The sequence below is a fragment of the Tachyglossus aculeatus genome, chromosome 23 (assembly GCF_015852505.1).
Source record: "Tachyglossus aculeatus isolate mTacAcu1 chromosome 23, mTacAcu1.pri, whole genome shotgun sequence".
Classification (NCBI taxonomy): Eukaryota; Metazoa; Chordata; class Mammalia; order Monotremata; family Tachyglossidae; genus Tachyglossus; species Tachyglossus aculeatus.
Window position 1 is genome coordinate 2,893,360 of NC_052088.1, and position 25,550 is coordinate 2,918,909.

General features: G+C 43.7%; 1 protein-coding gene and 1 non-coding gene across 4 annotated transcripts in view; one reads left to right on the forward strand and one right to left on the reverse strand.

The window, feature by feature from the left end:
- Window positions 1–25,550, forward strand: part of RGS6 (regulator of G protein signaling 6) — a 419,024-nt gene that overhangs the window by 349,846 nt on the left and 43,628 nt on the right. For all 3 annotated transcript variants that reach the window (XM_038765488.1, XM_038765486.1, XM_038765487.1), the window contains exons 8-12: window positions 991–1,067; window positions 5,066–5,147; window positions 6,684–6,758; window positions 10,623–10,721; window positions 18,506–18,567. In XM_038765488.1, the coding sequence (XP_038621416.1) occupies window positions 991–1,067; window positions 5,066–5,147; window positions 6,684–6,758; window positions 10,623–10,721; window positions 18,506–18,567 (395 nt within the window). The remainder of the gene's footprint in view (window positions 1–990; window positions 1,068–5,065; window positions 5,148–6,683; window positions 6,759–10,622; window positions 10,722–18,505; window positions 18,568–25,550) is intronic.
- LOC119944978 lies at window positions 446–583 on the reverse strand. Its single transcript, XR_005456115.1, has one exon. It is a non-coding gene; the product is annotated as a small nucleolar RNA SNORA7 (small nucleolar RNA).

The following is a 25,550-nucleotide window of genomic DNA, read 5'->3' on the forward strand; positions in this document are numbered from 1 at the left end:
GGGGATTAAGACTGTGAGCTCCATGTGGGACAGGGGGCTGTGCCCAAGCCAAGCTGATTATCTTGTACCTAGCCCAGTGCTTAGTACAATGCCTGGCACGTAGCAAGCCCCTAACAAATACCACAGTTGTAATTAATATTATTATTAGTAATAGTAGTATTCATTCATTCGATCATGTTTATTGGGTGTTTACTAAGTGCAGAGAATTGTACTAAGCGCTTGGGATAGTCTTGTCTTATGCTGTCGAGTCATTTCCAGCCCATAGCAACACCATGGACACATCTCTCCCAGATTGTTCTGCTTTCCATCTGCAATCATTCTGGTAGTGTAGTTGGTAGTTTCCTTGGTGAAAATCCAGAAGTGGTTTACCGTTGCAGCATCCACACTTGAGTCTGCACCCTCGACTATCTCCCGTGCTGCTGCTGCCCAGCATGGGTGAGTTTTGACTTGTAGCAGATGGCCTTCCACTTGCCAGCCACTGGCCAAGCTAGGAATGAAATGGGTAGGCCTCTGCTTGACTCTCCCTCACATAGCCGAGACTGGTAGAGTCCTGGAAACTCTCCAGGTGCGACCCTGAGAGGGAAACAATTGAATGAATGAAACCTGGAAAAGTACTTTCTGAGTACTTAGTACAGTGCTCTGCACACAGTAAATACTCAATAAATACGATTGAATGAATAACAATAAATAGACGCATTCCCTGCCTGTAGTAGTAGGATTGAATCTACCCACCGTTCCTGTGGTGAATCTGTCCACCGTTCCTCTCTTATGAAATCACAGAGTTTGATAAATACAATTGATGATGTTTCAGTGGGAGGGATGCTGAACAGAAGTAGATTGATTATTTTCTAGTGGGTTTAAAAGCAGATTGGGACAATTTGACTTTGTCTACACTAATCAATATGGTTGTCAACAAGTTTGGTAAGCAATGGTGGCATTTGTCTGACTCTCTTCCTAACTGCCCCTTTCTCACTGATTTCTATTTTTTAGGAGAATTTAGCAAGACTGCAGAGGGCTTTTGCAAGGAAGTGGGAATTCATCTTTATGCAAGCAGAAGCACAAGTGAAGTAGGTACACCCAACAGAAATACCCTTTTTGTTTCCACTTTACGGTATTTGTGAAGTGCTTGCTACACGTAGTAAAGTGCCTGGGCATGTAGTAAGTACTTAACAATTGCTTTAAATAAAAAATGCCACCATTGCTTACCAAGCTTGTTGACAACCGTATTGACTAGTGTAGATGAAGTCGAATTGTTCCAATCTGCATTTAAACCCACTAGAAAATAACCAATCTACTTCTTTTCAGCATCACTCCCACTGAAACATCATCACTGGTATTTACTGAGCTCTGTAAAATGGGGATTAAGACTGCAAGCCCCATGTGAGACAGGAATTGTGTTCAACCCAATTATCTTTATCGATACAAGTTACTCAGGGTGGACACAGTCCATGTTCCAGAAGGGATTCATCATCTTTGTTTTTATTTTATGGTATTTTTTAAGGGCTTAGTATGTGCCGGGCATTGTACTAAGCACTGGGGTAGATAAAAGATAACCGGTTGAAAACAATTCCTGTCCCACATGGGGCTCGCAGTCTTAATCCCCATTTTACAGATGACAAAACTGAGTTCTAGGGGAATTGAAGTGGCATATCCAAGGTTACACAGCAGACAAGTATAGTATTTGTTATGAGCTTACTATGTGCCAAGCACTGTTCTCAGCTCTGGGGGAGATACAAGCTTATCAGGTTGTCCCACATGCAGCTCATGGTCTTAATCCCCATTTTACAGATGAGGTAGCTGAGGCACAGAGAAGTTAAGTGGCTTACCCAAGGTCACACAGCAAACAAGTGGGCAGAGCCGGGACTAGAACCCATGCCTTCTGACTCCCAAACCCGGGCTCTTGCCACAGAGCAAGTCCCCACTCTGTATCACACCAGATAGAAAGCCAGCCTTTTCTTCATTCAGTCATATTCATTCATTCATTCATTCAATCGTATTTATTGAGCACTTACTGTGTGCAGAGCATTCATTCACTCATTCATTCAATTGTATTTATTGAGCGCTTGTTGTGTGCAGAGCACTGTACTAAGCGCTTGGGAAGTACAAGTTGGCAACATATAGAGACGGTCCCTACCCAACAGCAGGCTCAAAGTCTAGAAGTTGAACCCTTACTGTGTGCAGAGCGCTGTGCTAAGCGCTTGGGAGAGTGCAATATAACGATAAGCATACACATTTCCTGCCCAAGTACAACAATCCCATGGTCAGGAGGGTTTTTTTATTCTTAGTGGTATTTTTTAAGAGCTTATTATGTGCCACACACTGTACTAAGCACTAGGGTAGACACAAGTTAATCAGGTTGGACACAGTCCCTGTCCCACATGGGACTCACAGACTTAATCCCCATTTTTTAGATGAGGGAACTGACGCCCAGAGAAGTGAAGTGACTCACCCAAGGTCACTTGGCAGACAAGTCACAGAGCCGGGTTTAATATTAATCATCAAAATAGCAATAATAATTATGGTATTTGTTAAGCGCCTATTGTGTGCCAAGCACAGTACTAAGCACTGGGGTACATACAAGATAATCAGGTCCATGTGGGGCTCACAGTCTAAGTAGGAGGGAGAACAGATATTGAATCCACATTTTGCAGGCAAGGAAACAGACCCAGAGAAGTGAAGTGACGCGCCCAGGGTCATAGAGCAGACAAGTAGCACAGCTGGGATTAGAACCCAGGACCTCTGACTCCCAGGCCCCATGTTCTATTCAATAGACACACCTCTTCTTTCCCTTCGTTCTTCCTCTGCCTTCTGTTCCACTCAAAATTGATTGAGTCCAACAAGAAGCTTCTCATCATTTGACTGCATCCAAACCAATCACCTGGTATCTCCCCCAGCACTTAGTACAGTGCCTGGCCCATAGTAAGTGCTTAACAAGTACCACAGGTATTATCATTCTGTCTCAGCCACCCGTGAGGTACACTTAGCAGTGTCTGTTGCACAAGCCCAGAGCTGTGGGGTAGGATTAGGTATTACTGGGCCAGAAGCAGCATGGCCTAGTTGATAGAGCACGGGCCTGGGAGTCTGAAAGACCTGGTTCTGTGGATATCTAGGCACCCAAAAAGACAGTGTAAAACAAGGTGAAGAGTTAATTGGTGATTTCAGAAGCACCAAGCATTTTATGCTTCAAAAGGAGGGGAAATTGTCACTTGAATGTAGTGTTTCTGGATTACCTTTTTTGATCAACTACCATTACATTGTAATTGGGGACCATTTGCGTACTCAGTAATTATCTTTGAACATAGCAGGGGGATTATGGGTTTATTTCAGTCTAGTAAACTGAACTGTTCCCATGAGTTCAGAAAAACTAGAAGTTACGTGCTAATTAATCTCTGAGTTACTTCTCAATTTAAGGAGATGTTGTCAAGCAATCTGATGTCTTTTTTGTGTATCCTATTAATTAAAACTGAAAGCATGTGACTCGTAATTTACTCTCTATTATTAATGTCATCTGCGTTTTCATCAGTTGTAGTGGGTAGAGCTAAATGGGTCAGTTTTCTTTTACTCCATTTTTTTTTAATGGTATTTGTTAAGAGCTTACTATGTGCCAGGCACTGTACTAAGCATGGGGGAAGATACAAGCTAATCAGGTTGGACACAGTCCCTGTCTCATGCAGGGCTCATAGTCTTAATCCCCATTTTACAAATGAAGTAACTGAGGCCCCGAGAAGTGAAGTGACTTGCCCAAGGTCACCCAGCAGACACGTGGCAGAGCCAGAATTATTATTAATAATAAGAAGAATAATATTCCTTAAGCACTTACTGTGTGCCAAGCATCGAGCTAAGCACAGGAGTAAATGCAAGATAAGTAGGTCTCACATGATCACACAGCAGACAAGTGGCGGAGCTGAGATTAGAACCCAGGTACTTCTGATTTCCAGGCCCATGCTCTAACCACTAGACCATTCTGCTTCTCATCTGATGTACATGTTTTTAAACCATATATTAAAAATTATTTATTAACATTAACGTCTGTCTCTGCCCCTGGACTGTAAGCTCATTATGGGTAGGACATGTGTCTACTGATTCTGTTGTATTGTACTCTCCCCGAGCACTTAGTACAGTGCTCTGCACATAGAAAGTGCTCAGTAAATACCATCGATGGATTGATTACTGCATCTGGAGTTTTCAGTCCGGGGCTGGTACAAGTAAGTGAGCCAGGCACTGATCAGGTCTGAGATTGGCGGTGTCGGATGACTCCCTCAATCCCAGCCTTTGTTGCCTAGATGAATTAAATTTGTGTGGTCCACAACATTCTTAGTTGCCTTAGATATTTGGCTCTTTGCAATTCTTGCCCGAATTCATTCATTCAGTCGTATTTACTGAGTGCTTACTGTGTGCAGAACACCGTAGTAAGCACTTGGGAGAGTCCAAAATAACAATAAACTGACACATTCCCTGCCCATGATTAGCTTATGTCCCCTCCCTATGTAGTTTTGTAGAGGGAGGAGTACACTGCTTATCTATCCAGTCCTTATACCCCCAAATCAATCAATCATTGGTATTTATTGAGCACTTACTATGTGCAGAGCACTGTACTAAGTGCTTGGGAGAGTACAGTACAACAGAATTAGCAGACACGCTCCCTGTCCAGAGTGAGTTGACAGTCTATGAATGCATATTTATATTTATGCTTGTTCTGTGGGCTACCGGCTACCTAGCAGAGATAATTTCAGCAGGAAAAAGGCAGAAGTAAACAAGAAGCAGTGTAGCCTCGTGGATAGAGCATGGGAGTCAGAAGGACCTGGGTTCTAATCCCAGCAGGGCCATTAATCGGCTTTGTGACCTTGGGCAAGTCACTTCATTGCTCTGGGCCTCACTTCCCTCATCTGGAAAATGAGGATTAAGACTGTGAGCCCCACGTGAAACAACCTGCTTACCTTGTATCTCTCCCAGCGCTGAGAACAGTGCTTGGCTACTTACTAAGCTACTTACTACAGCATCCAGGACATAGTGAGCACTTAAGATATGCCATTAAAATAAATCTCTTCTTTACTCCTATTTTCAGGATCGACCGGAAAAAAGATAAAACCGAAAGGAAAATTTTGGATAGTCAAGAGAGAGCATTCTGGGATGTCCACAGGCCGGTGGTGAGATGAGTGTGAATGTGTCTGTTTATCGTTGTATTGTACTCTCCTAAGCCCTTAATACAGTGCTCTGCACACAGTAAATGCTCAATAAATATTATTGAACGAATGAATGAGTTTGCACAGTTCTCTCGGGTTTTGCCTTCCCCCAAACTTCCAGAAAACAAAGACGGTCTAGGCTACTGCTGGGAGGTTGTACGGTAACACAGAACGTGAAAGAGTTGGTGAGTTAAAACTGTAACAGCTGTTTTCCTCTGTACCTGTGCCACTGTACTCTCCCAAACAGTACCGTGCTCTGCACACAGTAAGCGTTCAATAAATATGATTGAATGAATGAATGTATGAATGAATGAATTTTTAAAGATTCCCTCAGTCCGAAGTCTCAGCTATCTCCTTGGGTACACAGAGAGGTACATTCAGAAGTCCATATCAGAACTCAATTCTGGAACAGCCGACCCCAACCATGCACATTCAAAACGTAGTCCTTTTCTTATCTTACAGACACTTACTGTCCCCTCCTTCAAAGCCTTAGTAAAGGCACATCTTCTCCAAGAGGCCTTTCCTGACTAAAGCCCCCTTTCCTTTTCTTCCAGTCCCTTCTTTGTCGCCCCGACTTGCTCCCTTTATTCTTCCCCCACCCTCAGCCCCACAGCAGTTAGGTACATATCCATAATTTCTGTATTTATATTATGTTCTGTCGCCCCCTCTAGACTGTAAGCTTGTTGTGGGGAGGGAATGTATCTGTTTATTGTTTTATCATACTACCCCAAGCACTTAGTACAGTACACTGCACAAAGTCAGTGCTCAAGAAATCAGACTGATGGTTTGTTAGGAGATTTTAGATTACCAGCGCCCTGATTTCCAAAACATGCCCCACTTCATCCTGCTTCCTCTAGGTCGGAATTCCCCGTGGGAAAAACAGTTCCTCTTTGATCCTTTTTGAAATGAGGAAAAGAGGAAGTTTTTTTTTCCCCTGTCCTTTCCACCTAACTTAAAAATGATTCAGCTGAATGTGCTCAACTTATCCCTTCAAGACCTCATGCCAGGAAAATCCATGCCTCCAACAAATAACCATTTAAAAAATAGTCTTTGAACAAAAATTGACAAGGATTCTAAGAAAAATATCTTACTACTTTGTCCCTCAAACCTCAAAATATTCAGAATACATATAATAGCAGGCAAAGGTAAAAGGTACATAGAGATGTAATCAATCAATCATATTTATTGAGCACTTACTATGTGCAGAGTACTGTATTGAACGCTTGGGAGAGTTCAATATAACAATACACATTACAATACAATACAGTACTCGTGCACAATATAACACACATTCCCTGCCCACAAGGAGCTTATGGTCTAGAAGGATGTAGTCAATGAAATGGACTTCTAAGTAGCCAAATGTAAGTTTTATGCCATAAAATAGCTTGAGAAAGAAAGATGGATATTCAACTTGGAGGAGGTGGTGGTGAGAATCTGTTTTAGGAATGAACAGGAGGGGCGAATTATAAATGGTAATTTATGTAATGACTTCTTTCTCAGCCAGGCTGTGTCAACACAACAGAAATGGACATTCGGAAATGTCGGCGGATGAAAAATCCCCAGAAAGTCAAAAAGGTTGGCTAGTTCGGTTAATTTTCTTAATGCTTGCCTTGCAGTTTCTTCAGCTAGCTAGAGATTTGCATTTACAGGTAACGTAAAACCATCAAGGCTTGGTAACATGAAACTGTAAGACAAAAAAGTATGTCAATTTCTGAAGATAGAAACTCAAGCCAGAGAAAGTAATCCTTTTGATCAAATGGAGACAATGATTTGGTTGAAACTGAGAATGAATGTGGGAGTTTTTCTTATCAACCCTAGGAATTCCATGACCTAAATGACCCTCTTGAAATGAAAGAAATCACAAGATTTCTTTTGGTTAATGGCCAGAAAAAAAAATCATTGTTTCCCAGACTAGATGTTTTTTGAATCTCTGAGCCAGACTGAAATGCACAAAAGATAGGCCATCTTCTGAAAGCAATTATGCGTTTTGAAGCATTTGTTTGTGCAAAATAATGTCTTACCTGCCAATTACCTACAGACAACAAATTTTGGGCAAACAGTTTAGCTGAAATGCTTTCCTTAATATACTAAATGAATGATTTAGTGATTATTTTTTATCTTAGTGTCTATCCAACAAATTATCTTGTAACTACTCCAGGCTTAAAACAGTGCTTCACAAATAGTAAATGCTAAACAAATACCATGATTATTATTATTAATGAGATCTGTTACACACATAGATATGAAAAATAGGTTGAGGAAATTAAAATTCCAGATCAATTGGTCAGTTGGTGTCATCGGTATGGGGGAATTCATTTTTTCTTTTGTAAGTGAAATAAACATAGACAGAGCCAAGTAACATTCTGAACAAAGCGACATTAGAGCTGAAGGAGAAAGGGTAAGAGAAGTTATAATCAAAGCAATTGAACCTTTTGTATGAAGGACAATTAGACTAAGATTTGGAGTCTCTGAAGAATCAGGTAATGTATCAAATTCTCACCTCTGGGTGTTTTCCCCATAGTGCACACACTAGGCACTTAATAAATACTATTATAATAATGACAGTACTAATTATCAATAATAATAATGGGACTTGTTAAGTGTCAAGTGCTGTTCTAAGCACTGGGGTAGCTATGAGATAATCAGGTTGGATACAGTCCCTGTCCCCCATGGGGCTCACAGTCCTAATCCCCATTTTACAGATGAGGGAACTGAAGCCCAGAGAAGTTCAGTGACTTGCCCAAGGTCACACAGCAGACAACTGAGAGCCGGGTTTAGAACTCAGGTCCTCCTGGCTCCCGAGCCCATGCTGCTGTATGCTAAGCCTTGTGATAGATGCACGGTTATAGGATCGGACACAGCTCCTGTTCTGCCTGGGACTCACAGTTTAAGGGGAAGGGAGAACAGGCATTTAATCCCTATTATACTGAAGAGCATGAAGAGCATGAGGCAGAGCTGAGGCTAGACCCTGCATCTCCTTATCCCAGTCTCATGCTATTACTACTAATTTAGGGCAAAAAAACAGAGCAAGGAAAGGACAGCATAGAAGAAAGTACCAGACAAGGATAATAAGAATAATTGTGATATTTATTAAGTGCTTACTATGTGCCAGGTACTGTACTGAGCATTGGCTTACATACAAGGAAATAGGGTTAGATACAGTCCCTGTCCCACATGAGGCTCATGGTCTTAATCCCCATTTTACAGATGAGGGAACTGAGGTACAGAGAAGTGAAGCGACTTGCCCAAGGTCACACAGCAGACAAGTGGCAGACCTGGGATTAAAACGCACATCCTTCTGACTCCTAGGCCTGTGCTTAAGGCTGCAATTCCCATGTAAGTCACAGACTGTGTCCAATCTTATTAGCTTGTATGTACCCCAGTGCCTAACAGACTGCCTGTCACATAGTAAGTATTTAACAAATGTCATAAAAAAAAATCAGATTGAACACAGTACCTGTGCCACATGGAACTCTCAATCTAAATTGGAGGGAGAAGGATTTAATTCCCATTTTACAGATGGTGTAACTGAGGTAACCATGGCCCTTGGTCACACAGCAAACTTGTGGCAGAGCTAGAATTAGAACCCAAGTCCTGACTCCCCGTGCCCTTACCACTAGTCTACACTGCTTCAAAGCCACAAAATTTTGAAACTAAACCCTAAAACCAGTTGAAGGTCAAGGAGGATATGAAGTCTTCTTGCCTCCACTTGAGGGGTAGTAGAGGCAGTAGTATTTATTGAGTGCTTACTATGCATAGAGTGCTGTACAAAGCCATAGAAAAGAGTATACACCAGTGGAAATTTCCCTCTAGATTCTAAGCTTGTTGTGGGCAGGTACATGTCTACCAACTCTGTTCTATTGTACTCTCCCAAGCACCTAGTACCGTGCTCTGCACACAGTTAGCACTTTATAAGTAAAGTTGATTGATTGAAATTAAACATGGTCTCTGTCTCTGACATTATACAAACTTTCCTAAGGCAAGATTCCTGTGGAATCTAACCAAGCAAACTATTTCCAAGCGAAGCTTGAGATGGCCCCTTTGCTAATAACAATAATAATAATAATTGTGGTGTTTGTGAAGTGCTTACTGTGTGCCAGGCACTGTATTAAGTGCTGGGGTGGATACAAGCAAATCAGTTTGGACACAGTCCCTGTCCCAACTGGGGCTCACAGTCTTAATCCCCATTTTACAGATGAGGTAACTGAGCCAAAGAGAAGTTAAGTGACTTGCCCAAGGCATACAGCAGACAAGCAGGGGAGCCGGCATTAGAACCCGTGACCTGTAATAATAGTAACTGTGGTATTTGTTAAGCACTTACTATGTGTCAAGTACCATACTAAGCAATGGTGTAGAGACATGAAAATTTGTTTGGACCCAATCCCTGTCCCACATGGGGCTCACAGTCTTTATAGGAAGGTGAACAGGTATTGAATATTTATTTTATAGGTGAGGAAATTGAGGCACTGAGAAGTGAAATGACTTGGTCAGGTCACACAGTAGGCAAGTGGCAGAACCAGGGTTATTATTAATAATAATAATTAGTAGTAGTAGTGGTAGTAGTATGGTTGTATTTGTTAAGCACTTACTACATGCCAAAACTGCACTAAGCTGTGGGGAAGATATAAGACCACCAGGTCCTAGAGGGGGCTTCCAGTAGGAGGGAGAAGAGCCCAGGCCTGGGAGTCAGGAGGTCAGGGGTTCTAATCCTGGCTCCACCACTAGTCTGCTGGGTGACCTTGGGCAAGTCACTTCCCTTCTCTGTGCCTCAGTTACCTCATCTGTAAAATGGGAATTGAGACTGTGAGCCCCATGTGGGACATGGACTGTGTCCAACGCCATTTGCTTGTATCCACCCCAGTGCTTAGCACAGTGTCTGGTGCATAGTAAGCGCTTAACAAATACCATTATTATTATTATTATTACTATTATTATTAGGTATTGAATCACCATTTTTCACATGAGGGAACAGAGGCACAGAGAAGTCCAGAGACTTCACCTCACTCAGCAGACAAGTGGCAGACCTAGGATTAATAATAATAAGTGATAATAATTGTGGTATGTGTTAACCACTTACAGTGTGCCAGGCACTGTAGTAAGCACTGGGGTGGATACAAGAAAATCAGATTGTACAAAGGCCCTGTCCCACGTGGGGCTCACAGTCTCAATCCCCATTTTGCAGATGAGGTAACTGAGACCCAGAGAAGTGAAGTGACTTGCCCAAGGTTACACAGCTGACAACTGGCAGAGAGGGGATTAGATCCCAGGTCCTCTGACTCCCAGGCCCGTGCTTTTTGCACTAGACTACACTTTGTTGGTAGGAGGATTAGAATCAACCCACTGAAAACGGCTGATTGTTGGGTGTTTCTAGGCTAGAGTTTTCCAGGGTAAATGGAAATCTTCAGGGCCGTAATGACCCTTTTGGTTCTCTTTTCCCAGTCACTCTATGGAATAACTGAAGATTCTCAGTCTCAGAGCCCCATACACACACCTGCTCAGCCAGTCAGAAAAACCACAAAAGAAGACATCAGAAAACAGGTGAGTAAATCAGCCATTTATCATGTCTGGGTAGGGAAAATCCGATTCATGTTGGCTGTGGAGGGCTTTGTGGGACATTTCTAGAGTCATAATAATAATATTGAATGATTGATTGGTATTTGTTAAGTGCTTACTATGTTATGGGCAGGGAATGTGTTTATTGTTGTTCTGTACTCTCCCAAGCGCTTAATACCTGCCCATGGTATCTGCTCAATAAATACGATTGAATGACTGAATGTAACAGTCACTGTACTAAGCACTGGGGTAGGCAGTCATTCATTCATCATCATCATCATCATCAATCGTATTTATTGAGCGCTTACTATGTGCAGAGCACTGTACTAAGCGCTTGGGAAGTACAAATTGGCAACATATAGAGACAGTCCCTACCCAACAGTGGGCTCACAGTCTAAAAGGGGGAGACAGAGACCAAACATACTAACAAAATAAAATAAATAGAATAGATATGTACAAATAAATTAAATAAATAAATAGAGTCAAAAAATATGTACAAACATATATACATATATACAGGTGCTGTGGGGAAGGGAGGGAGGTAAGATGGGGGGATGGAGAGGGGGACGAGGGGGAGAGGAAGGAAGGGGCTCAGTCTGGGAAGGCCTCCTGTAGGAGGTGAGCTCTCAGCAGGGCCTTGAAGGGAGGAAGAGAGCTAGCTTGGCGGATGGGCAGAGGGAGGCCATTCCAGGCCTGGGGGATGACGTGGGCCGGGGGTCGATGGCGGGACAGGCGAGAGCGAGGTACGGTGAGGAGATCAGCGGTGGAGGAGCGGAGGGTGCGGACTGGGCTGTAGAAGGAGAGAAGGGAGGTGAGGTAGGAGGGGGCGAGGTGATGGACAGCCTTGAAGCCCAGGGTGAGGAGTTTCTGCCTGATGCGCAGATTGATTGGTAGCCACTGGAGATTTTTGAGGAGGGGAGTGATATGCCCAGAGCGTTTCTGGACAAAGATAATCCGGGCAGCAGCATGAAGTATGGATTGAAGTGGAGAGAGACACGAGGATGGGAGATCAGAGAGAAGGCTGATGCAGTAGTCCAGACGGGATAGGATGAGAGCTTGAATGAGCAGGGTAGCGGTTGGGATGGAGAGGAAAGGGCAGATCTTGGCAATGTTGTGGAGCTGAGACCGGCAGGTTTTGGTCACGGCTTGGATGTGAGGGGTGAATGAGAGAGCGGAGTCGAGGATGACACCATGGTTGCGGGCTTGTGAGACGGGAAGGATGGTAGTGCCGTCAACAGAGATGGGAAAGTCAGGGAGAGGGCAAGGTTTGGGAGGGAAGACAAGGAGTTCAGTCTTCGACATGTTGAGCTTTAGGTGGCGGGCAGACATCCAAATGGAGATGTCCTGAAGGCAGGAGGAGATGCGAGCCTGGAGATAGGGGGAGAGAGCAGGGGCAGAGATGTAGATCTGGGTGTCATCAGCGTAGAGATGATAGATGATAGATAATAGAGATGATAGTTGAATGAATGATTCATTCATTCAATCACATTTATTGAGCTCTTTCTGTGTGCGGAGCACTGTATTAGGCACTTGGAAAGTACACTGTGGTAACAGATAGAGACAATTCCTACCCAACATTGGGCTCACAGACTAGAACGAGGGAGACAGACAACCAAAACAAAACAAGTAGACAAGCATCAATAGCATCAATATAAATAAATGGAACTATAGATATGTACACATCATTAATAAAATAAATAGAATAATAAATATGTATGTATATACACAAGCGATGTGGGGTGGGGAGGGAGGGTACAGCAGAGGGAGGGAGTTGGGGCAATAGGGAGGAGAGGAGGAGCAGAGGAAAAGCGGGGCTCACTCTGGGAAGGCCTCCTGGAGGAGGCAAGCTTTCAGTAGGGCTTTGAAGCGGGAAGTGTGCTAATTTGGCGGATGTCTGGAGGGAGGGCATTCCAGGCCAGGGGTAGGGCATGGGCCAGGGGTCGACAGTGGGGCAGGAGACAACGAGACTCAGTGAGAAGATTATCAGCAGAGGAGCAGAGTGTGTGGGCTGGGATGTAGGAGAAAAGGGAGTTGACGTAGGTGGGGGCAAGGGGATGAAGAGCTTTGAAGCCAATAGTGAGGAGTCTTTGACTGAATGATTGATTGATTGGTATTTCTTAAATGCTTACTATGTTGTGGGTGGGGAACATGTTTATTGTTATTTTGCACTCTTCCAAGCACTTAGTACAGTGCTCTGCACACAGAATGCACTCAACAAATATGATTGAATGAATGAATGTACCAGGCACTGTATTCAGCGCTGGGGTAGATACGAGATAAATGGGTCAAACAGTCCCTGTCTCACATAGGGCACACAGTCTTCATCTCCATTTTACAGATGAGATAACAGAGGCACAGAGAAGAGAAGTGACTTGTCCAAGGTCACACAGCAGACAAGTGACAGAGCAGGGATTAAAACCCTTGTCCTCTGATTCCCAGGAGCATGCTCTTTCCACAAATAATTGAGCTATTTGTTAAGCACTTACTACATGCCAGGCACTGTACTAAGCCTTGGGGTAGATACTGGTTGAACACAGTCCCTGTCCCACATGGGGCTCACAGTCTTAATCCCATTTTTCCAGATGAGGTAAATGAGGCACAGAGAAGTGAAGTGACTTGGCCAAGTTCACACAGCAGACAAGTGGCAGATCCGGGATTAGAATCCAGATCCTCTGATTCCCAGGCCCGTGCTCTTTCCACGAGGCCACAGTGCTCCTCAGGCCACACCACTCCTCATGCTCCTCCTCATACTTACCTGCCTAAATCGCCTCCCTTTATCGCAGAATTTTTAAAAATTAAAATAGGAGTGGTTCTAGAATTAAGTCTAGCAATAGAGGAGAATGAGACAACAAAAGAAGAGAAGGAGGGGAGAAGGAAGAGAAAGATGAGGACATTTGGAACTGTGACTTTTATTTGTACCGAAGTCTCCCATGTGCTGCATACAACGGGCAATCAGTGAATTACAGTACACACACACAAACACACACACCTCTTCTCTCTTTAACAATCAATCATATCTACGAGCACTTACTGGGTGCAGAGCACTGCACCAAGGGCTTGGGAGAATACAGTATAACAGAGTTGATAGACGCATTCCTTGACCACAACAAGCTTAGTGTCTAGAGGGACTTTCTACTCCAGAGTTGGCACATTTTAATGAAGAAACCCCCTCAATCAGTAAGCAGTATTTACTGAGCAATCAATCAATCAATCAATCAATCGTATTTATTGAGCGCTTACTGTGTGCAGAGCACTGTACTAAGCGCTTGGGAAGTACAAGTCGGCAACACATAGAGACAGTCACTACCCAACAGCGGGCTAACAGTCTAGAAGGGGGAGACAGAGAACAAAACCAAGCATACTAACAAAATAAAATAAATTGAATAGATATGTACAAGTAAGATAAATAAATACATAAATAGAGTAATAAATATGTACAAACATATATACATATATACAGGTGCTGTGGGGAAGGGAAGGAGGTAAGATGGGGGGGTGGAGAGTGGGACGAGGGGGAGAAGAAGGAAGGGGCTCAGTCTGGGAAGGCCTGCTGGAGGAGGTGAGCTCTCAGTAGGGCCTTGAAGGGAGGAAGAGAGCTAGCTTGGCGGATGGGCAGAGGGAGGGCATTCCAGGCCCAGGGGATGACGTGGGCCAGGGGTCGATGGCGGGACAGGCGAGAACGAGGTACGGTGAGGAGATTAGCGGCAGAGGAGCGGAGGGTGTGGGCTGGGCTGTAGAAGGAGAGAAGGGAGGTGAGGTAGGAGGGGGCGAGGTGATGGAGAGCCTTGAAGCCCAGGGTGAGGAGTTTCTGCCTGATGCGCAGATTGATTGGTAGCCACTGGAGATTTTTGAGGAGGGGAGTAACACGCCCAGAGCGTTTCTGGACAAAGACAATCCGGGCAGCAGCATGAAGTATGGATTGAAGTGGGGAGAGACACGAGGATGGGAGATCAGAGAGAAGGCTGATGCAGTAGTCCAGACGGGATAGGATGAGAGCTTGAACGAGCAGGGTAGCGGTTTGGATGGAGAGGAAAGGGTGGATCTTGGCAATGTTGTGGAGCTGAGACCGGCAGGTTTTGGTGACGGCTTGGATGTGAGGGGTGAATGAGAGAGCAGAGTCGAGGATGACACCAAGGTTGCGGGCTTTGGAGACGGGAAGGATGGTAGTGCCATCAACAGAGATGGGAAAGTCAGGGAGAGGGCAGGGTTTTGGAGGGAAGACAAGGAGTTCAGTCTTGGACATGTTGAGTTTTAGGTGGCGGGCAGACATCCAGATGGAGATGTCCTGAAGGCAGGAGGAGATGCGAGCCTGGAGAGAGGGGGAGAGAGCAGGTGCAGAGATGTAGATCTGGGTGTCATCAGCGTAGAGATAATAGTTGAAGCCGTGGGAGCGAATGAGGTCACCAAGGGAGTGAGTGTAGATCGAGAACAGAAGGGGACCAAGCACTGAACCTTGGGGAACCCCCCCAGTAAGGGGATGGGAGGGGGAGGAGGAGCCTGCAAAAGAGACTGAGAATGAATGACCGGAGAGATACGAGGAGAACCAGGAGAGGACGGAGTCTGTGAAGCCAAGGTCGGATAGTGTGTTGAGGAGAAGGGGGTGGTCCACAGTGTCGAAGGCAGCTGAGAGGTCGAGGAGGGTTAGGATAGAGTAGGAGCCGTTGGATTTGGCAAGCAGGAGGTCATTGGTGACCTTTGAGAGGACATTGGTGACCTTTGAGAGGGCAGTTTCCATGGAATGTAGGGGATGGAAGCCAGACTGGAGGGGGTCGAGGAGAGAGTTGGTGTTGAGTAATTCGAGGCAGCACGTGTAGACAACTCGTTCAAGGAGTTTGGAAAGGAATGGTAGGAGGGATATGGGGCAATAACTAGAAGGTGAGGTGGGGTCAAGAGAGGGTTTTTTTAGGATGAGAGACATGGGCATGTTTGAAGGCAGAGGGGAAGGAAGAAGGAACCAGTGGAGAGTGAGCGGTTGAAGATGGAAGTTAAGGAGGGGAGAAGGGATGGAGCGAGAGATTTCATGAGATGAGAGGGAATGGGGTCGGAAGCACAGGTGGCCGGAGTAGCACTTGAGAGGAGGGAGGAGAGCTCCTCTGAGGATACTGCTGGGAAGGATGGGAGAGTAGCAGAGAGTGTTGAGAGCCGGGGGTTGGAGAAGGGTGGGGAGTGACTTTGGGGAGGTCAGACCTGATGGATTTAATTTTGTTAATGAAGTAGAAGGCCAGATCATTGAGGGTGAGGGAAGGAGGAGGGGGAGGAACCGGGGGCCTGAGAAGAGAGTTGAATGTACGGAAGAGCTGGCGGGGATGATGGAAATGGGTGTCAATAAGGGAGGAGAAATAGCACTTGAAATGAGCACTTACTATTTGCAGAGCACTGTACACTGCAACAGAATTAGCGGACATTTTCCCTGCTCATAACGAACTCTGCTATTTAAGCTGATTCTGACCCTCATCTCCTTTCTACCCTTGTGCACCTTACCATTCTGACTTACAATTCTGTGTTTCAAACATAATTTTCTATTTCCTCTGTGAAAATCAGAGTAGGGCAAAAAGCGGGGAGGCAATTATGTTAGTAAATATGGCAGTAATATTTTTATTCCATTTTCTCCTCAAGGACACAATAATCATGCTACTTTGTCATTAGAGAGCTCTTAGAAGTATTGTGATTCCTGGGAAATAAGCATCTAGAATTAGTCAACCAATCAATCAATCAGTGGTATTTAGTGAGTGCTTACTGTGTGCAGGGCACTGTAATAAGTGCTTGGGAGAGTACAACACCATAAAATAACTACCTATATGATTCCCCAACCTCACACATTTATGAACACATCTTATATATATATTATAAATTATTTATTTTTTCATTTTAATGTCTGTGTCTCTAGGCAGGGACCCTGTCTGCTAATTCTGTTGTATAATACTCTCCCAAGCGCTTACCCAGTACTCTCTAATTTATTTATATTAATGCCTGTCTCCTTCTCTAGCCCGTAAGCTCACTGTGTGCAAGGAATGTGTCTGTTGTACTGTTATATTGTACTCCCCCAAGCTCTTAGTACGGCACACAGTAAGCACTCAATAAATACAATTGAATGAATGAATGAAAGAATGAATGATTACTCTGCACAAAGAGTTCAGTAAATACAATTGATTGAATGATTGACCTCCTTCCAACTCTGGCTGCCTTGTTTACAGGATTAAGAATAAGAAATATTCTTCAGTTATTCCAGCATTCTTTTCATTAGATTTTTTTCCCCCTTCCAACAAGGTCTATCCGAAAAAGAATAGAGGAATTAGCATTCATTCATTCCTTCATTCAGTCATATTTGTTGAGTACTTACTATGTGCAGGGCTTGGGATAGTACAATACAACAATAAACAGACACATTTCCTGCCCATAACAAGCTTACCATCTAGAGGTGGGGAGACAAACATTTGTCGTCTGTCTCCCCCTTCTAGACTCTGAACCCGTTGTTGGGAAGGGACTGTCTCTATATCTTTCTGACTTGTATTTCCCAAGTGCTTAGTACAGTGCTCTGCACACAGTAAGCATTCAATAAATACAATTGAATGAAATGAATGAAATACAGTGGTCTGCACACAGTAAGCAAATAATAAATATTACTGAATGAATTAATATAAAGAAATTATAGATATGTACATAAGTGCTGTGGGGTTGGGAAGGGGGAAGAACAAAGGGAGCTAGTCGGGGCAATGCAGAAGAGAGTGGGAGAAGAGGAAAGGAGCCCTTAGTAAGGGAAGGCCTCTTGGAGGAGATGCGCCTTCAATAAGGCTTTGAAGAGGGGGAGAGAACTTGTCTGTCAGATTTGAGGAGGGAGGGTGTTCCAGGCCAAATGCAGGAGGTGGGCGAGGGGTCGCTGGCAAGATAGATGATATCGAGGCACAGTGAGAAGGTTAGCATTAGAGGAGTGAAGTGTGCAGGCTAGATTGTAGTAGGAGAGTAGCAAGGTGAGATAGGAGCAGGCAAGGTGATTGACTGCTGTAAAGCCAATGGTGAGGAGTTTTTGTATGATGTGGAGGTGGATGGGCAACTTCTGGAGTTTTTTGAGGAGTGGGGTGATGTATCCTGAACGTTTTTGGAAAAATGATCCAGGCAGCAAAGTGAAGTATGAACTGGGGTGGGGAGAGACAGTAGGCTGGGAGGTCAGGAAAAGAGGCTGATGCAGTAATCGACTTGGGATAGAGTGAGTGATTATAGTAATGTGGTAGCAGTTTGGATGGAGAGGAGAGGGCAGATTTTAGCTATGTTGTGAAGATGGGGCCGACAGGATTTAGTGATGGATTGAATATGTGGATTGAATGAGCGAGAAGATTCCAGGATAAAGTCAAGGTTACAGACTTGTGAGCCAGGAAGGATGGTGGTCCCATCTACTGTGATGGGAAAGTCAGGGGGAGGACAGGGAAAGGGAAGGAGCTCTGCTTTGGACATGTTAAGCTTGAGGTGATGGGAGGACATCCAAGTAGAGATGTCTTGAAGGCAGGAGGAAATTCGAGTCTACAAAGATGGAGAGAGATCAGGGCTGGAAATGTAGATTTGAGTATCATCTGCATAGAGGTGGTAGTGGAAGCCATGGGGGCAAATGAGTTCTCCGAGGGAGTGGGTGTAGATGGAGAAAAGAAGGGGACCCAGAACTGAACCTTGAGGGACCCCCACAGTTAAGGGGTGGGAGGACATCGCTGCTGTGATTTTTCATTCATAAAAGGGTCCCAGGATGAAATCAACTTTGGTGGTATTGTTTCTTTTCCCAGATAACGTTTCTGAATGTGCAGATGGACAGACACCGTTTGAAAATGTCCAAAGTCGCTGAAAGGTAAGGGCCTCCGACTTGAGAAATGCTTCCCTTCAGCTGAGAGAAATGGGGAAAAGAGTATGTTCTAACCTTCTCACCTGAAAGTTCACCCAACCCAAGGCAGTGTCTCTAAAATGGTAGCCATTAGTTCTTCTACTGATATTGAGAAAAATGGCCTTATAGAAAAGTCCAAGGATATTTTAAGGAATGAGAGCTGAGTCTGATCTAGCCAATGGAAATGGAATGAGAAACAGCATGGCCTACTGGAAAGAGCACAGGCCTGGGATTTAGGAGGACCTGAATTCAAAATCGTAGCTTTGCTACTTGTCTGCTGTGTGACTTTGGGCAAGTCACGAAACTTCTCTGGGCCTCAGTTACCTCATCTGTAAAATGGGGATGAAGACTGTGAGCCCCACGTGGGACAACCTGATCACCTTGTAACCTCCCCAGCACTTAGAACAGTGCTTTGCTCATAGTAAGCGCTTAATAAATGCCAGCAATATTATTATTATTACAGAGTATTGTACTAAACGCTTGAGAGAGTACAACATAGATAGTAGACATTTTCCTTGCCCACACGAATTTACAGACAAAATCTATTCAATTAATCTTTTTTCCTTCAGTTATTTGATATAGGCAAATGAAATAATTCCCTACCCTGACACAAAATTTCCAGATTAATTTAGGAGGGAAAATAAACTCTTATCCATATTAACATGAATAAGTGTCTGTATATTCAAAAGCTTTCAAATGACCACACTGCTAAATTTTACCAACTCCAGATTGACTCTCTTCTGCTTTTGGGTTGACTCCAGTTGGCAAATACAAATAATTAATTATGTCATTTGAACTAGTCGTAGATCATGTTTCCGAAGAAACTCTTTCCCCATTTTTCAGAATGGTACTGAAAAATGAATCCGACTATTTGGGAATAATGTAACTAATCTGTCCCCCCATAGTGAACATATACCACTGAGATCATTTAAATCTGAAGTCACGAAGGTCTAAAGATGAATCTAAAAATGTATTCCAGGTCAGAGAGAAATCCCCCTGTCATTTAACACCACACTAGGTTGTTGCATCTAATTGTGCAGACAGGTCTTTCCTTCAAGTTTGATTGGGTCCTGCACTATGATGAAGAAAGACTATTCTCTAGGGATAGGATGGTGAAAGATTAATACCCAAATAAAATGAAGTAGCTGAGAAGGAGTGTGGCCTAGTGGATAGAGCACAGGCCTGGGAATCACAAGGACCTGGGTTCTAATCCCAGCTCTGCTACTTGTCTGCTGTGTGAACTTGGGTAAGTCACTTCCCTTCTCTGGGCCCTAAATTACTTCATCTATAAAATGGGGCTTAAGTCTGTGAGGCCCTTGTGGGACAGGGATTATGTCCAACTGGATTAACCTTATATCTCTCCCAGCACTTTGAACAGTGCCTGGCACATAATAACTGCTTAACAAATACCACTGGAAAAAAAAAGTAGAAACAAGTTTTAAAAAGTCTGAAAATGGAGAATAGCCCCTAAGGGCAGGCATCACATTTACCGTCTCTATTGAATGGCACTTTTCTAAGTGTTTAGTACAGTGCACTGTACACAGTAAGTGCTCAATAAATACAACTGAAGCTAATTATGGGCATGGAGCATTTCTGCTAATTCTGTTGTATTGTACTTTCCCAAGCACTTAGTACGGTGGTCTGCACAAAGTAAGGGCTCAATAGATGTGATTGATTAATTGATGGGCATCACAGGTTTTCAGAACTTGCATTTTAGCAGCATCTGTGCCTTGCTTCTTTGAACCAAATTCTCCCAGGGCCTAAAAATACCCCTCTGGTACTTAGTATAGACTTATCACCTCTTTTAAACCTCTACGTAGGACAATCTCATTTCTATGGAGGGCCTTTCCTTATGGGAGCTCTACTTGTAAAAAGCTGTATATTTCTAATTATTTCTAAAATGATTAGCAATTTACCATATCATTATTAGGTAGAACGATAGGAAAGGTAATGAGAGAATAGAGCTTTCTCTATTAATTTCTTGCACAATCAATGTTGCTTTCTCCTAGCCAAGACAACTCTCTGGCTTGGGTAAGTATTGTCCTTTTCCAAGCATTTAGTAATTTAGTACAGTGCTCTGCACACAGAAAATGCTCAGTAGATATCACTGATTGGTTGATTGATTCGGAGCCTGTTTGTCTTTGTTCCTCTATTTGTTTTGTAATGGTATTTGTTAAACACTTGCTAGGTGCCATCTGGCACAGATACACGTTAATCAGGTTGGACATAGTTCGTGTCCCACATGGGGCTCACAGTCTTAATCCCCATTAAGATGAGGTAACTAAGGCAGAGAGAAGTGAAGTTACTTGCCCAAGGGTACACAGCGGGCAAGTGGTGGAGCAGGGAATAGAACCCAGGTCCATCTGACTCGTAGACCCATGCTCTATCCACTAGGCAATGCTGCTGCTTTCCTAGACTGTCTGAGTTCAGTTGGGGTAGCTCCTTTTTCTAACTCTGTAAAGTACTCTGAACTTTCCATTTCCCAAGACCACCACTCTCTGGGTAGTGACCCTCCTCTGGCCAGAGTCTTTGATCATCCGACCCTTCATTGGAGTTTCTTGGTCCTCTCGGTCAATCAGTTGTATTTATTGAGTGCTTACTGTGTGTAGAGCACTGTACTAAGTGTATGGGAGAGTACAATACAATGGAATTGGTAGACACGTTCCCTGCCCAAAAAGAGCTTATCGTCTAGAGGGGGAGACAGACATTGAAATAATCAAAGAGTGGTATTTATTGAGCAATTACTGTGTGCAGATTTTGATACTAAGTGCTTGGGAGAATACAATATAGCAGAGGTGGTAGATGCCTCCCCTGCCCACAAAGAGTTTGCAGTTTGGAGGACAAGTACTCTGTTAATAATAAAAATAATAATAACAATAATAATTATGGTATTTGGTAAGCACTTACTATGTGCCTGGAACCATACTAGCGCTGGGGTGGGTACAAGCGAATCGGGTTGGACACGGATCCTGTCTCAGGTGGGGCTCACAGTCTAATGATGGCATTTATTAAGCGCTTACTATGTGCAAAGCACTGTTCTAAGTGCTGGGGTGTTTACAAGGTGATCAGGCTGTCCCATGGGGGGCTCACAGTCTTAATCCCCATTTTACAGATGAGGGAACTGAGGCCCAGAGAAGTGAAGTGACTTGCCCAAAGTCACACAGCTGACAAATGGTGGAGCCGGGATTTGAACCATTGATCTCTGACTCCAAAGCCTGGGCTCTTTCCACTGAGTCACGCTGCTTCCCCAAGAAGTCTAGATGGGAAGTCTAGATTCCCATTTTACAGATGAGGTAACTGAGGCCCAGAGAAGTGAACTTACTTTCTCAAGGTCACACAGCAGACCTTGGAGTCAGAGGACCCGGGTTCTAATCATGACTCCATCACTTGCTTGCTGTGCGACCATGGGTGAGTAACTTAACCTCTTTGGATCGGGGTTTCCGCAACTGTAAAATGGGGATTCAGTCAATACCTGTTCTCCCTCCTACTTAAACTGTGAGCTCCATGCAGGACAGGGACTGTGTCCAATCAGATTGATCTGAATCTACCTCAGCACAGAGTTCTTGGCACAAAGGAAGAGCTTAAGGAGTACCATGGTAACAATAATTATTATTGTTATCAACTCCTTGGCCTTTTCCTCTGAAGAAGCAGCATGGAGTAATGGATAGAGAAACAGTGTTGGCTAGTGGATAAAGCACGGGCCTGGGTGAAAAAAGAACCGAGGTTCTAATCCCAGCTTCACCTGCTGCGTGACCGTGGCAAGTCACTTAACTGTAAAATAAAGATTCAGTTCCTGTTCTCCCTCCCATTTAGTGGGATGAACAAAAGGAGTAAGTCAGGGTGACGTAGAAAGGAGTGAGAGAAGAAGAAAAGAGGGCTCAGTCAGGGAAGGCCTCTTGGAGGCACAGAGTAGGGACAGCTTCTGACCTGAATATCTTGAATCCACCCCAGAGCTTCAATAGATATAACAGTAAATATTATTATTAAATAGTAGTTTTCTTTAAATGGGCCGCTCAGTCCAAATTAATTATGCCTGGGAGACCACCCAACCCTCCTGGTGGAGAAGCCAACAGAACGCTCTTCACTGTGCAGCATAAAGCTTTCAGGCTTCTCCACCCAGGAAGGTGGGAATTTTATACCCTGTATCAGCAGCACTTGGAGGCTTTTCAGAGCTACACAAAGTCTTTTTGTAGGAGCAGTGAGGGTGAGGAATGTCTCAGGGGTGAGAGAGCCCTGGAGGAGCAGAGATGGTTGGCAAGAGATAAAGTGGCCCATTCCAGGGCCCTCGCTGGGTTTTAAGCCATTGGATGCCCTCTGATGGGATATCACAGCCCATCTTTACGGTGGACCTACCTTATGTCATAACCCACATTAACCCTTATCCTATTTTCCCTGCTCCAGGTGATAATGCCAGCTAATCCCAAGCCAGGTGGTACAAAGTTGCCAGCCCCTGAAAAAAAGGGAAGGTGGCATTTTGATTCTCTTCCTTCTGCAAGAGCAGAAAGACCAGCATGCAAAGCTCCATGAAGTTACAGGAGAGGACCAAATCACTTGCAGTTAGGGTACTTTGCCGTTTAGGATTCTGAGATTCTTTTCTTTTTTGTGGTGTGTGTTTGAGCACTTACTAGATGTCAGGCGCTGTACTAAGTGCTGGTTTAGGTACAAGCTTTTCAGGTTGGACACAGTCCAACCTGAAACCACAACCATAGTAAGTGCTCAATAAATACAATTGATTGATTGATCGATTGTGGAGAACTGTACTTAATGTTTGAGAGAGTACAGTACGAGTCACTTGTCACTTTCCTTGCCCACAAGTAGCTCACAGATAATCAATTCATCAGCGTTACTTACTGAGTACTTACTATGGGCAGAGTACTATACTTAGCACTTGGGATAGTGCATTAAAGTAAATCCAAACAAACACAACATAATAATCATTGTGATATTTGTTAAGTGCTATGTGCCAAGCACTATTGTACATGGTACAATCAGGTTAGAACCCATCCCGTTCCCACATCGGGGAGGGAGAACGCCTGTTTAGTCCCTATTTTATAGATGAGGAAACTGAGGCATGGAGAAGTTAAGTGACCCTTCCAAGGTCACACAGCTGGAAAGTGGCAGAGCTAGGATTAGAAATCAGGTTACCTTTAGTTTTTTCACTAGATCATGTTTTTTCTCACTAGGCCATCATGCTTCACCCAGAAAGAAACACTTTCTCAATCAACAGGTTGTAGACAGATGGAATTAATTGCCACAGGAATTCATACTACTACTACTACTAACAATAATAATAATAATAATGATAATAATAATAATTGTGGTATTTGTTAAGCACTTTCTATATGCCAGGCACTGTAAACAGCCCCACAGTACTTATGTTCATATCTGTAGCTTATATTTTTTAATATTAATATCTGTCTCACTGGGCTAGACTGTAAGATTGCTGTGGGCAGGGAATGTATGTTTATTGTTGTAATGTACTCTCTCAAACACTTAATACAGTGCTGTGCACACTGTAAGCACTCAATAAATACAATTGAAGGAATGAATGAATGAATCAATACAAGAAAATCGGGTTGGACACAGTCCCTTGTCCCACGTGGGGTTTACAGTCTTATTCCCCATTTTATAGCTGAGGTAACTGAGGCACAAAGTGAAGTGACTTGCCCATGGTAACACAGCAGAGAAGTGGCAGAGCTGGGATTTGAACCCAGGACCTTCTGATTCCCAGGCCTAAGCTCTATCCTTAGTCCTTGCTGCTTCTCAGTTAAATGCTTACTATGTGCTAAACACTGTACTAAACACTGGGACAGATGCAGTATATTGCACTAGGACACAGTCCCTATCCACATGGGGTTCACGATGTAAGCAGGAGGGAGAATAGGTGTTGAACCCCCATTTCTCAGATGGCAAAACTGAGGAACAGGGAAATTCAAATGACTTGCCCAAGATCACACAACAAGAAAGTGGTCTAATGGAAAGAACACAGGCCTGAGAGTCAGAGGACTTGGGTTCTAATCCCAACTCTACTAATTGCTTACCGAGTGACCTTGGGCAAGTCACTTCACTTCTCTGTGCCTTAGTTTTCTCAACTGTAAATGGGGATTCAATACCCATCTCCCTCCTACTTAGAGTGTGAACCCCTCATAGGGCGAGGACTGTGTTTGATCTAACCAGTATTTACCCCAACATTTAAAACAATGTTTGGCACATGTAGTAAGTGTTTACTAAATACCATAATGATGAGTGGACGAAATTTCACAATTAGTCCTCATGATTATTTTATTGTGCAAGTTTTATTTGCAATTTGCTACTATATCTGATCTAATTAATTTGTACCTACCCCAGCACTTAGAACACTGTTTAACACATAGTAAACGCTTGACAGGTACTATAAAATAAAGTAAATAAAATATTGTATCTTTAACCATTTGCCTTCTCTTCCACACCACAGATTACCTTTACCCTATCCATTCCTGCCTCCAACTTTTTTTTTATATTATCTTTCTACTACTTTCATTTTAGCATTCCTGGCTCCCCAAGATAGGTGAATGTGATACACTCTTGCCATTGTATATTCATGTATTTTTGAGCTTCTTCTCCATGTTGTCAGCACCCATTGTGAATTGTGTGTGGTTCCCTCTCCCTATAATTTGACATTTGTTTTAACTGGGAAATTATATTAATAGTAGTAATAATAATAATAATGGTACTTGTTAGGCGCTTACTATGTGCCAAGTACTGTTCTAAGCAATGGGGTAGATCAGTTAATCAGATTTGAAACATTCCCTGTCCCATATGGGTCTCACAGTCTTATCCCCATTTTACAGATGAGGTAACAGGCACAGAGAAGTTAAGTGACTTGCTCAGTGTCACACAGCAGGCACATGGGATTAGAACCCAGGTCCTTCTGACTCCCAGGCCCTTGCTCTCTCCATGCTGTGTTAGGT